Source organism: Coregonus lavaretus (genome assembly GCF_964263955.1).
Source record: "Coregonus lavaretus genome assembly, chromosome: 29".
Lineage (NCBI taxonomy): Eukaryota > Metazoa > Chordata > Actinopteri > Salmoniformes > Salmonidae > Coregonus > Coregonus lavaretus.
Window position 1 is genome coordinate 21010989 of NC_140016.1, and position 14503 is coordinate 21025491.

Below are 14503 nucleotides of genomic sequence, written 5' to 3' on the forward strand. Positions count from 1 at the left end.
AGTGCATTTCTCTCCGTCTCCACTCTTTAAAGGAATAATAAAATAAATACAACTATTTTTTGGTATTTTTTTCATTAGTCCCAAAGTTGAAGTTACAATTTGCTTTTTGAAAGTCATATATCTTAAACTTGATTGCTGACATGCAAAACATTTTGGGACCGTATCAACAGTGGACTAATGAATAAAACACAGAAAGATAGTTTTTGAGTGGATTATTCCTTTAACCTACATAGAGTGAAAATAATATGCTGGACGCCTACCACAGGCCATGCATCATTTAAGATACGTAGGAAGCAGGGAAAGGAAAACTTGAAAGGAGGCAACTTGTATGGAGATTCAAAACACTGACTCTTCCACACACAGCAACACCAAGACCAGCCATTTGCTACAGGCCCATTTTAATTGAATAAACCAACCAGGGCTTCCTCTCTTTGACCTGCACTGATCAGAATACACAGAGGACATGCTTCTTTCTTCCACCCAAACCTATTTAATATGAGTGTGAATAATGAAAAGGAGACATTGAGAAGAGGCCACCCAGGGCTTTTACTTGCGACATAGTTAAATGCACTAAAGGGGAACATGGGTACATATTGAAGATGTGCATGTTCATCCCCAGAATCTTTTAACTTGTCTGTTTTCTAAGGATAAAGCTAAGAACATTATTTATATTTAAGAACACAATAACAATATAGAAGAAAATTAAACATATTCTACAAGAACCAATATCACTCCCTAAAAACACAACCTTATGGAACAAACCTTGGATAGCTTTTCAGAATTCACAGATAAATTGGTCCACATGGAAAACTAAAGGCACAGAAACCGTAAATTACTTGGTAATAGGAAATACATTTATTTCCATGACAGAATTAAAAAGCAATTTTGGACTGACCAATGTAAATATTTTCAAATACATGCAACTTAAAAGTTTCATATCAAGAAATGTCGATTTGAAATCTTTTGGACATCACCGTAATCTTGATGGAGCCCAATCTGAGTCAGAAAAGGATATATGATAGGGAAGATATACAACACTTTGCAGAGAGCCTATCCAACTGACAATCTCTTAGAAAAAAATATTAACTACTGGAACCAAGACTTAAAAAGAACTGATATTGGCACAAGATGGAGGGAATGTTGGAACATAACTAACAAAATTACAGTTAACAAAAATCTACGCTTAATCCAGTATAAACTGACGTATAGAATTTATTATACAAGAGAAAATATTACCAAATTCTACAGCACAAAGGCAGAGTCATGTCTTAAGTGTAAAACTAACAATGACTCAATAATCCATGCCTTCTGGGAATGCTATAAAGTCCAAAAGTTATGGGCGGAGCTAGAAAGTTGGCTGTCAGAAGTATTACAATGTAATTGTACTTTTAATCCGTCTGTCTGCCTATTTCAAGACATGGCATATGGGGGTGTAGTGAGATATCCGATGGGATGGACGATACTTTTCTCGTCAATCATCTTGAAAAAACGTATACTTAAAAACTGGAAATCAACCAATCATCCATCGTTAACACAATGAAAAGGTCCAAATGCTTTATTATCTAAATGTTAAGTGCGTGGGCGACAGAGAGAAACAAAATGGTGCAGTTTGAGGCCATGTGGCGGAGTGTGATACGGGCGTTGGAGACTGGAGTGTGAGCAGGTGGGTCTGGGCAGGGGTAATGTTGTGGATGTTTGTGTGCGTCTATATGTTGCATTTCTATGTGAATGTTTTGTATTGTAAAAAATATATAATGAACAAAAATATAAACGCAACATGCAATAATTAAAGATTTTACTGCATTACAGTTCATATGAGGAAATCAGTCAATTGAAATAAATTCATTAGGCCCTAATCTATGGATTTCACATGACTGGGAATACAGATATGCATCTGTTGGTCACAGGATCTCGTCACGGTATTTCTGTGCATTCAAATTGCCATCGAAACGCAATTGTGTTTGTTGTCCGTAGCTTATGCCTGCCCATACCATAACCCCACCATGGGGCACTCTGTTCACAACGTTGACATCAGCAAACCATTCGCCCACACGACACCATACACATGGTCTGCGGTTGTGAGGCCGGTTGGACGTAGTGCCAAATTCTCTAAAACGGCGTGGGAGGTGGCTTATGCTAGAGAAATGAACATTACATTCTCTGGCAACAGCTCTGGTGGACATTCCTGCAGTCAGCATGCCACATGCACGCTCCCTCAACTTGAGACATCTGTGGCATTGTGTTGTGTGACAAAACTGCACATTTTACAGTGGCCTTTTATTGTCCCCAGCACAAGGTGCACCTGTGTAATGATCATGCTGTTTAATCAGCTTCTTAATTCATCCACCTGACAGGTGTGGCATATCATCTTGGCAAAGGAGAAATGCCCACTAACAGGAATGTAAACCAATTTGTGCACAACATTTGAGAGAAATAAGCTTTTTGTGCATATGGAACATTTCTGGGATCTTTTATTTATTTCAGCTCATGAAACATGGGACCAACACTTTAGATTTTTGTTCAGTGAGTATATAAAAAAAGAGTACCAAAAAAAGATAAGACGCAACGTTGTGAGACTATTGAGATGTCCCTCCTCCACATACAGAACCCAGGCATCAATTTCCTGATTTTAGTGGGTGCTTATCTTTTCCATTCATTTGGGGATTGAGGCATATAGATGGATCTACACAACCCATGTCATGGGATTCAGCTTGACATATTACTTTGGGTTTTAAAGTGTGCAATAGGTCAAATTAAAGTGAATATAAGACCAGGCTAAATGCCTGAGGTGAATGTTAGCTGTCTGCTCCATAGAAATAGAATGAATAGAATGGGCTGCTCTCATTCTCTTCCCACATTGGCTGCTACTCCAATACCGTAGACAGGCGCCATGTTGATACCAATTACAAAACAATCACATTCCACTTAGGATAGAAATGACAAGGAATATGCCAAGGAATATGTTGTGCCAATATAGGGATGGTATACCAACCTCTTAATATCTATGACTGCAATCTTCAACCACCCCACCAACGCTCCCGGCGATGCAAAACAAACTCGCCCGAACTTTCCACCCCCCCCCACTCTTTCCATACTTCCTAGTCTCTCTCCACCACCCCTCTTTCCTCCCCTATTTCATTCCCTCTTGTCCCTCCCTCTGGCCTCACCTATCTGGTTGTTCCTGTCTGCCTCGTCCCGGGCTTTGTCTTGGAGTTGTCTAACCAGGTCTTCCTCCATGTCCATGATGTTCAGGTCCTCGTCCTCATGGCGAAGGTCCCCCTCGTCCTCCTCATCGTCACTGCTGCTGCTGATGTCGTTGAAGATCTCCCTCAGCTCGTCACGTTGGGCTGGAAGGAAAAATGTATTTTTTCAGTCTTCTTACTGCTACCACTCCTCACCAACAAAACACAGTCTTCCCAGTAGGACAGCTATAGAAACACCAAGGCAGCTTTTCCCAAACCAGGGGTCGCGACCCCATGTGATTTGAAAATGGGATCGCGAGAAAAATTGTGCTTGATTCATAAAACCACGGTAACGCCAGTAACCTCCGGTAGCTGCTAGATGCGGTTCTAATAAAAAGAGTGGCTTCTGTTTTCTTCCTACAAATGTGGCTCTATCTTTTTAACGGTTTAAAGGGACAACATGCAGTAGCTACATACATTTCAGACTTATAAATGAATGATATGTACCCACTGATTCTTGAAGAATATAATTTATAAATGCCTCATGAGCTTAGTTCAACTGTTGTACCCCATCAGAACCCCAAATACAAGCTTGTTTTACTCTATTGTTTGTAAATAAAATGTAAACAAATACTGTATAGCATCAAAACATGATAAAGCTATAATTTTGATATCACGGATGGCCAGTCTTTGCAACCATACCTCTGTCTATGAATTTGAGAGTGTTTCCATTTCTCCTGTCCCATCCCTCAGCTTTTTAGCGAAACAGTGGTGGGGATCACACTATCGTTTCAACTGCTGATTGCCGCTTTAAGCTACAAAATATTATTGACTCAAGACATTTCAGCTTTCCATTTTTTATTATTTTCTTTAAAAAAATCTAAAAACATAATTCCACTTTGACATTATGGAGTATTGTGTGTAGGCCAGTGACACAAACATCTCAATTTAATCAATTTAAAATTCAGGCTGTGACAAAAAATGTGGGGAAAAGTCAAGTGTGTGAATACTTTCTATATGTCTGCTGTAGAGACGAGAGCACGAGAAAACTAGTTTTAATCAGAGGGAAATAAGTGCTGAAAACATGTTGGCTCACTATTTAAAAAGAAGATGGAGAACAAGATATAGTAGCGTTTCCCAAACTAGGGGTCGCGAGAGAAACTGAAAAAATTAATTATAATAATCTCGTTGGGTTCATAGACCCGCAGTAACGTCAGAAATCTCCGGTAGTCGCTAGATGTGGTTGTAATAAACAGAGCGGTTTCTGTTTTCTTCCTACAAATGTGGCTCTATCTTTTGAACGGTTTAAGCAACAGAATATTATGACCCCATCACTGAAAGATAAGACTCTCAGGAACACAGTGTCTTCTGTTTCCCTCTACAACGCCCACAAGCCTCATTAGAATAGAGTGGACAAGACCAGGCACTAAATCAGCCTGGGGGGAAAAGAACATCAATGATGATGTTCTTTTCTACACAGAAGATCATTCACAAAAAAGTTTGGGAAACCCTGAACTAAGGCCTACTGTACTGCGATGGGACAGTGAAAGGCTAAGTGGCATACTGTATGTCCTAACTTCTGTGTGGATGCGATGACTAAGGTGGTTGGAGCATGGAGCCTGTAATATCAAAGTTATGGCTCTCATTCCAAACATGCTCCATATATTGAATACATGTATTAAGTTAACTGTGAGTCACTCTGTATGGAACCAACGCATCTGCTAAATGAACATATTATAGTATTACTAAGTTTTGCCCACTTCCATGGTGCTTACCTGAGGAGCCATGCCCCATCTTGTGTCCTGATGTCCCAGGTGATGAGTCCAGGTTGGCCAGAGAGCCATGGTTGTCTGCCTCCTTGGTCTCATCCTCGGCTATCACCTCCCAGCCTGAACGCCAAGTTAGGGAAACGCTGTACACCAAACACTACCTCACTGCTTTCATTAAGTTATGTCATGTTCCAGCTATTAAAACTGGCTTCACTATGGGCCTACAAGGACATTTTAACATGTACCAGCGTCCACTTAAATCAACACTGAGGGGGCTGCACTTCTATGTTGATGCTGTACCCTGTTCTGTGCTCTTATTTTTTTAACCCTTATTTCACCAGGTAAGTTGACTGAGAACATTCTCATTTACACCAATGACCTGGTGAATAGTTCCTGCTGCTTTATCATTTCATTACAGTGCTTATTGAGGAAGGTGTTGGTGCAGGTCTCACATTAAGACATTAGCAGGAGTCAGTTCAGGTGAGGCCCAGCAGAGCAGAGTAGGCTCCCGCTGGTCAACATCTATTGGCTATGTTGTGTTTCATTTACAGTGCGTGTATAAGGGGTACTGCAATACCTAGTGACGGTTTGGTGCAGCATTAGAGACAGAGTGTGTGTGTGTGTGTGACGTGAGCAAGAGTGGAAGGATGTGTGTGTGAGTTTGCCCCAGTACGTGAGCTAAAAAGATACGGACACTAACGGCCTCTGCGTCCGTGCTCAGTAATCTCTTCACCTCCTTCTCCACGTCGGGAGACTCGATGTACTGCAGAGGAAATAAGGTTAGACTTACTTCATGCCTCCAGACTACTGCACACACACTGCACCCAGAGCGAACGGCTGGCCACGTGCCAGCAAACACATTAAAGATTAAGAACAGCAAGCCAAACCGATATGGCGCTGCACCTTAAAGAAGATTTATTCAAAAGACAAAGTAGGAATCCTTCCTCAAACTCACTCTGTCACTTGGATCAAAGCAGAGAGTTAGATTGCTTTCTTGCATACCTTTGGGGCAAATGAAGATGGAAGGCCTTTATTTTTATGTAAATCTTAGTTTTTACTTCCGCTGCAGTTCCGCTTTTATGAAATGTAAATGTGTTGTTTGAATAAAGGGCCTGGGACGAGATCCCGGCATCGTCTGAAGAAAATATTCACAAGATGAAGGGGAGAGAGCGCTCAAGGGGAAACACAAATGTCAGTACCTTCTTTTTTGCAGTCTTCCTGAATCTTCTCTTCCTTGTGTTCTTTAGAGGACAGGTGACTGGAGACCAAAAACATTATGATTTAAAGTTAACAGCGCCATCAAAAAGGAAACTTGCAGACTGGCTGAGGCTTGAAGTTAAGTCTGCAGATGGGCTACAAAGTGCTACACTCAGCATATTTCAATACAGAGGGGATATAGGCCTACTTACTGCCATGGTTCCACACAAACTTCTTGTCCTTGTCTTTGTCCTTCTTCTTCTTGGGGTCTACAGTACCGGTGGGCTCCTCCAAGGGAGGATAGAGGTCTCCATCCAATGTGCACACCAGCATCTACCCCACACAGAACAGGGTCAAAGAGCAATTAATAATCGACCTTATAGAATGCTTGAAAATATATAAACCAACACTATGTGGTCATTATCAATAATCCCTGGTTCTAATCCCCGAGCCAACTACGTGAAAAATCTCTCGAAGTGCCCTTGAGCAAGGCACTGAACCCTAATTGCTCCTGTAAGTTGCTCTGGATAAGAGCATCTGCTAAATGACTAAAATGTCATACAGAAACAGGGCAGTCTAAATCTTAGAGCAGACACTGCAGCCGTTGACAACTGGTCTGGAGACCCTATACACCATCCTACTCTTATATGGTGCTTGTATGAGAGCATCCTTCCTGTCCTACCTGACAGACGTCAGCAGTCTTATAGAAGGTCTTCTTGTCCACTGTTTTCAGAGATTCCAGGATGCAGGGAAGATCCACCAGTTTACACGCCAAGGGCACTCGGTCCACTCTCACGATGCCATGACGACCATCAGCTGCAGAACATCATATGATGTCATTTCACACATAGAAGAATAGTTAGACTACATCACAGAAGGTTTCCTTGAATGTGAATGTCCGTTCTAATTATCCTACTTCTAGGACTTCACCCTTATGTTATAGACAATAGGTGCTTTCTTGGGAAGGAATGGACATTCTGTGATGTGATGCTGGTATAACTGCTTCTGAACCAAAAAATATGAAATGAGCAACAGGGTTAAGCAAGGTTCTCTCTACTTTAGTTTCAAGTGGCTTCATCAGCATGATTAATGAGGCCACTTTACCTTATCCTTGATTTGAATTACACAAATTACAAAGCCTAACTTTTTACATTACAGAGTGTGAACAACTTCCTTTGCGGCAAATGGTAATATTGTGAGTGAACAGTTACGACCATTCCATGAAAACAACAAGGTACACTTGAACTATGAAGACATTAAGGCTCAATACATATTAGACCTACCGTGCAGTTCAATGGTGAGTCTGTCTTTGAGGTTCATGCTGCTAGACTGGGCAATACATCTCACTGTTGAGGCATATTCCTTTGACAGAGATCATGCAGTCAAGATACACATCAATTTCCATAACAGTTTATGCCATGTCAAGTATGATTTCCTTTATTTCAATATATGGGTGCACAGAAAGGTCAAATACAGGTAAAAGAGTGTTTCAGTATGAGGATCAATTATGGTTGCCATTAATTAATCAATCATGGTCACATTCATTATGATACAATATTCACAAGTTTCAGCATGTGGAGTGAATTTGAAAGACAACTATTCAAAAATGTACAAAACCAAACATTTTCTCTCATCCCATTCTATTCAATTCCATCCGTTTCCTTACCGTGGGCAGCCGCAGTACAAATTGACTCTCAAGCTCATGGGGTGCATCATCTTTGTTTTTCGAACCGACCTTCCCCACTGCAAATCAGTGCATAATAACAGATTAATATTCATATTTGGTAGGTTTGATTAGCTAGCTAACGTTAGCTGGCTAGCTAGCTAGTTTGCTAGCTGTCTGATTGACAGTTTATAGTAACGTTAACGTTACGCTAGCTTCACCGAAGACGGACGTTCTCATATTCCACATGTTAACAAAACGTACCTTTTATTTTGGAGGTCGATTTGGTCTTTTTGTTCTGCATGGTGACTACTTGAAAGGAAAGTTAAAGAGCCTTGTCGATGCACACACAGTTAGAACCAACACAGCAAACCGGAAGACTCTTCTTCGATAACGTTTTACCTAATTCAATTGACATATTCTGCCACCTACTGGCCAGAATGGGAGCAGGACGGTAGCGTATCTCTTCCTGAAAAAAGATTGCAGTCAGTGCAGTATAACTGCAGCACACAAACTGCATTATAACGCCTCGATCACACCGACAGAGTTTGGTACACCAGAAGTACATTCATTTCCAATGGAACGCTGCGTTTGCCTTGCAGCATTGCGTTGCAGAGGCAGTTATAGTACATTCTGTGTGGTGCATACGTTGGATTTATTGAACATACGGGTCAAACTGTATGGTAGCCAGTGGCGGCTCCTGAAAAAATTCTCAGGGGGGGCAATTTTTCTGATGATTTAGGTGACCTACACACATTTTTAAAAAGATATGTCCAGCAACAACATGAAGACAGGGGCAGCATATAAGTCAATACCAGAAGCATTTATTGACTGATCTCAAAAGTGTTGGCTTACAAAATCAAAATAAGTTATCACAGTAAAAATAATCAAGGGTGTTCTTTCACATTCCTCAACACTGCATAAACAATATGCATTTCCATAAACAAATGAAATATCAGCTGAAAATACAGCATCTTGGTATTTGTTCAGATTGCAGGATCAACAAGAGCTTTTACCACATTTTTTGCCTCATGGTTGAATTGGAAATATGTGCACCTGAGCATAATTCACAACAAGCAAGCAGGAGCTTTTGATAGAGGCTACTGAAAACATTGATGCAAGTTATTGGTAATAAGACATTTTTATAGACTTCCATATTCTGCCCTCTTGTATAGATTTGTGAAAATGAACAGTGATAGACATTTTGCCTGAAAACAGAATTTGAAAGTAATTTCTAGAAAAGGTAAACACAGCTATCTGTATGGCTTTGTAAAAATGAACAACCATATTCTGGCCAATTGTATAGATTTGTAAATATGAACAACCATATTCTGGCCAATTGTATAGATTTGTAAAAATGAACATGAACAGATTATTTTTTTTAAAACTTTTTTTAAAATGAAAAATAACTATTTTAAACAACATCAACTGTGAACTGATTTGGGCGTGTGTGTGTTAAAGAGACAGACAGGGAGGGACAAAGAGAGAGAGAGGCTACATTACTTGTACTGAAACTGTTCTCTTCTCTGTTTCAATACAGCAAAGCGTTCAATGACTTTCTCATTGAAATCAGGCATGCTGAGGACTAGTTCCCTCTCCATGGAAAGCATGGCCAGTGCATTCAGACGTTCCTGGCCCATTGAATTTCGCAGGAATGTCTTAACTCGTGTCAAAGTTGAGAAACATCTCTCAGCTTCAGCTGTTGTCATGGGAGTAGTTATGAGGATGTTCAACAGAGTCACAGTCTCAGAGAACGTCTCCTGGAGGTTGTAGCTCATGAGAACCTGGTACAGTGCCAGTGCACCACAGCATCCCTTGAATTCAGGATTCTCATAGATCAGAGATAGTTCTGTCTTGAGCTTTGCCTTGCTCAGCATGGGGTATGCATTCACAGTGGCATTCAGAGCCTCATCAGGAAATGAATGGCAGTACCTTTCAAACATGTCTGCTTGCAGTAAGGTAGCACTCACAAGGTGGCCAGAGAAAGAGAACCTTTCTTTGGTGTGATCCAGGATGGTGTTGCAGACCTCTTCAGACAGCCTCTGCTTCTCCTCTTCTCTCAAAGCTGTTCTGGGTCTTTTGGCTCCTGTTGCTTCTTGCAGCTGCTGTTGAGAGGAGTCCCTGAAGGCAAACAGACCAATGTGTTTGTTGGCTTTGTACAGTACTGTTGTCTATGTGATGCACAGGTATATGCAATGTATCCATGTATAGTACAAATACTTCAGTTCCACTTAAAATGGGCAGGGATGCATAAAGTCTTTAGTGTTTAAGTTAGCCTTTGTGTCTCACATAGCCTGGATGTTCAGCACAGTATACAGTGGTGCTCATAAGCTTATGATCCCATGCTAAAGTTGACTAAAAAGAGGAATAAAAAATAAAATAAAATTGGTGTCCTTAAAGGTTGGATTTTCCAACTTTTTAAATTAAGTCATTAAGATCAATTTCCAAAAGATGATTTTTTTAATTTTTGTATTCCTCTTTTTAGTCAACTTTAGAATGTGTTCATACACTTATGAGCACCACTGTACAGTACACATAGTATATAAAATAAGCTAGATTACACCACTGGCCATATATAATGAGAATAATGTAATTTCAAACACAAATGCAGTCTCCTTTCATGCATACATTTTCAAATAAAGCTCTGCTTTGAGAAAGATCGAATGATATTGTTTAATCTTACCTTATGGCCTGCACACTGCTTGTGAAGCTGTCGAGGGCACGTTTGATAAAGACAGCATCGATGTCCTTCTTCTGTAGCTTCTGGTACAGAATGTCGACGTGGGGCATGATTTTGTGAAAAAGCCGCAGGAAAAAAATAAAATCTTCATCATGTAGCATCCTCACGTAGCCAGATGCCTCTCTCACGGTGGGCTGGTCAAATGAACCCAATGAACCCGTCCGAATGGCTTCAAAACATTCTATGAGGTCGTCTCGATTCTCGTAGACAGTGTTCACGACTCTGCTTAGTAGAAACCTGTTGAATTATTAAATTTGGTCTGGGAGGTCCTAATTGTTTCGTTGCCAATTTATCTTGATTTGTTCGCCGACAAAAAGGAACTTCTTTCAAAGAGACAATCGAGTTGCACTGAAGGCTAGCCATTTTGACAGTAGTAGTGAATTGATTGATGAGGCTACCCGCTCTTTTCTTAGTTACGTTCATGGTTATGTTACGTATGACGAAAGCGCGTAAGTGCAAGCCCTCAGAAACCCATAGAGATTGTATTGAAAGCTCTGATATTTGAAAAAAATTGATTTTACATTAGAGGCTATGAGAGACTTCTGGGCGATTTTCAACCTGACTGAAATCGCCCCAAAACGGGCGGGGACATTTGAAGCACGACTTTAGCCTGATTGGACATTTAGTGGCAGATCAGACGTCTAGATTAGAACACTGATAACTACTGTTGCCGTGATATAATTGATTAGAAAAAAAATCCCTTCCTTTTCCCGTTTGGCAGTGCGTCGCCCATATCGCCCTAATGAACACACCGCCCCTGATGGTAGCAGAAGGTGAATGTTGAACTTTTGTTGCACACATATCCAGATGATGCTGCGTACCATTTTGCGTCACCCTGGACCCACTCATTCGCATTCTGCCCCAACAGATCCACAGATGACACAATCTCTATTGCACTCCACACTGCTCTATCCCACCTGGACAAAAGGAACACCCATGTGAGAATGCTGTTCATTGACTACAGCTCAGCGTTCAACAACATAGTGCCCTCCAAGCTCATCACTAAACTAAGGACCCTGGGATTAAACACCTCCCTCTGCAAATGGATACTGGACTTTCTGATGGGCCGCCCCCAGGTGGTGAGGCTAGGCAACAACATATCTGCCACGCTGACCCTCAACACGGGGGCCCCTCAGGGGTGCGTGCTTAGCCACCTCCTGTACTCCTTGTTTACCCAAGACTGCGTGGCCGCACATGACTCCAGCACCATCATTAAGTTTGCTGATGACATGACGGTAGTAGGCCTGATCACCAACGACGATGAGACAGCCTACAGGGAGGAGGTCAGAGACCTGGCAGTGTGGTGCCAGGACAACAACCTCTCCCTCAATGCCAACAAGATAAAGGAGCTGATCGTGGACTGCAGGAAACAGAGGGCCAAACACGCCCCCATTCACATCGACGGGGCTACAGTGGAGAAGGTCGAAAGCTTCAAGTTCCTCGGGACCTATCACTAAGGACCTATCATGGTCCAAACACACCAACACAGTTGTGAAGAGGGCACAACAACGCCTCTTTTCCCCCAGGAGGCTGAAAAGATTTGGCATGGGCCCTCAGATCCTCAAAACGTTCTACAGCTGCACCATTAAGAGCATCCTGACTGGCTGCATCACCGCTTGGCATGGCAACTGCTTGGCATCCGACCGCAAGGTGCTACAGAGAGTAGTGCGTACGGCCCAGTACATCACTGGGGCCGAGCTCCCTGCCATGCAGGACCTCTATATCAGGCGGTGTCAGAGGAAGGCCCTAAAAATGGTAAATACTCCAGCCACCCAAGTCACAGTCTGTTCTAGCTGCTACCACACAGCAAGCGGTACCAGAGTGCCAAGTATGGGACCAAAAGGCTCCTGAACAGCTTCTACCCCAAAGCCATAAGTCTGCTGAACAGTTAATTATACGGCTACCGGGACTTTCTGCTTTTCACCCCCTACCTACATTAAATCAATCAATCACTTAACATTTTACATTTACATTTTAGTCATTTAGCAGATGCTCTTACCCAGAGCGACTTTACAGTTAGTGAGTGCATACATTTTTACCAAACCTACATGTGCATATTACCTAAATCAATCACCCCAACTACCTCGTACCCCAGTACACTGACTAGGTACCCCTACTCCTTGTATGTAGCCTATATATAGCCTTGTTATTGTTATTTTATTGGGTTATTTTATTGTGTTACTATTTTCAATGTATCTATTTGTTAATGTCCTAATTTTTTATTGCATTGTTGGGAAAGGACTCGTAAGTAAGCATTTCAGGGTAAACTCTACAATTTATTTGGCTCATGTGATTTGATTTGATATAGTGACGAGTGAGCCTTTTTCTGGTCCGCACACATTATTGTAGTGCGTAATTTCTTTCCCTTAATTTTTTGGCCAGGCCATCTAATAATTTGGTCAGGTAAAAATGTATTTGAGCTCACATGTCACGCTCTGACATAATGATAGGCAACTTTGTAGGCTTTGCATTAGATTAGCTATTTTTTCATGGTTTTGCTAAATTTTGGAAGCGCTACTTAACAAAGAGCCGTTTGGGAGCCAAATCAACGGCTCTTTTAGATGAACGGAGCCAAATGAGCCGGCTCACTGAAAAGATTCGGGATGACCATCTAGAGGGTTTCCACTTCTAACCACACCCACAAAGTCCAAATTGTCTATGTCGTAAAAATTCATAAAAACTAAAATTTGCTTTTTGATCTTAATTTAAGGTTAGGGTTAGGCATAAAGTTAGAAGTGTGGTTAAGGTTAGGGTTAAGATCGTATTTTTATTTTAAGAAGATACATTTTAGAAATTTGCGGGGCTTATGACTTTGTGGCTGTGGTAATTAGTAAAGACCGTACTAGAGTGACGTCTTTCTTTGACTTCCTGGTCAAAATCCAAAGCAAACTTCATAAGAGTTCTGACCAGAAAAACTATATCTCAAGAGTTAATAATAAGATATACAAATATATATATAGTTTGACACATTAATCACCAATATGGGCACATACAATTAGCAGCTCTATCATACTATCCAGGTCTGTGCCCAAACAGTTTGAGCTTCTAATTCTAAAAATCCACCTCTCCAGAAATAAGTCTATCACTGTTGCCGTTGCTACAGAACCCCCTCAGCCCCCAGCTGTGCCCTTGACACCATATGTGAATTGATTGCCCCCCATCTATCCTCAGAGTTCGTACTGCTTGGTGACCTAAACTGGGATATGCTTAACACCCCAGCCGTCCTACAATCTAAACTAGATGCCCTCAATCTCACACAAATTATCAAGGAACCTACCAGGTACAACCCTAAATCCGTAAACATGGGCACCCTCATAGATACCATCCTGACTAATTTACCCTCTAAATACACCTCCGCTGTCTTCAACCAGGATCTCAGCGATCACTGCCTCATTGCCTGCGTCCGTAATGGGTCTGCGGTCAAACGACCACCCCTCATCACTGTCAAACGCTCCCTAAAACACTTCAGCGAGCAGGCCTTTCTAATTGACCTGGCCCAGGTATCTTGGATGGATATTGACCTCATTCCGTCAGTAGAGGATGCCTGGTTCTTTAAAAGTGCTTTCCTCTCCATCTTAAATAAGCATGCCCAATTCAAAAAATTCTGAACTAAGAACAGATACAGCCCCTGGTTCACCCCAGACTTGACTGCCCTTGACCAGCACAAAAACATAATTTTTCAAACAGAAATGTGCTTCCTGTAGCACTAACTCCAAAAAGTTTTGGGACACTGTAAAGTCCATGGAGAATAAGAGCACCTCCTCCCAGCTGCCCACTGCACTGAGGCTAGGAAACACTGTCACCACCGATAAATCTACAATAATCAAGAATTTCAATAAGCATTTTGCTACGGCTGGCCATGCTTTCCACCTGGCTACCCCTACCCCGGCCACCAGCTCTGCACCCTCTGCTGCAACTTGCCCATGCCCCCCCCCCCCCCCCCCCGCTTCTC

General features: G+C 41.7%; 1 protein-coding gene across 1 annotated transcript in view; it reads right to left on the reverse strand.

Moving 5' to 3' along the window:
- The window catches only part of LOC311105096 (transcription initiation factor TFIID subunit 7-like), a 9942-nt gene extending 1739 nt beyond the window's left edge, over positions 1-8203 (reverse strand). The window contains exons 1-9 of the mRNA XM_084147097.1: positions 8076-8203; positions 7815-7891; positions 7432-7510; positions 6831-6964; positions 6361-6481; positions 6151-6209; positions 5642-5714; positions 4958-5071; positions 3168-3347 (exon numbers count right to left, since the gene is read on the reverse strand). Of these exons, the coding sequence (XP_084003223.1) occupies positions 3168-3347; positions 4958-5071; positions 5642-5714; positions 6151-6209; positions 6361-6481; positions 6831-6964; positions 7432-7510; positions 7815-7891; positions 8076-8115 (877 nt within the window). The 5' untranslated portion in view covers positions 8116-8203. The remainder of the gene's footprint in view (positions 1-3167; positions 3348-4957; positions 5072-5641; positions 5715-6150; positions 6210-6360; positions 6482-6830; positions 6965-7431; positions 7511-7814; positions 7892-8075) is intronic.
- Between the last annotated feature and the right edge of the window lie 6300 nt (positions 8204-14503).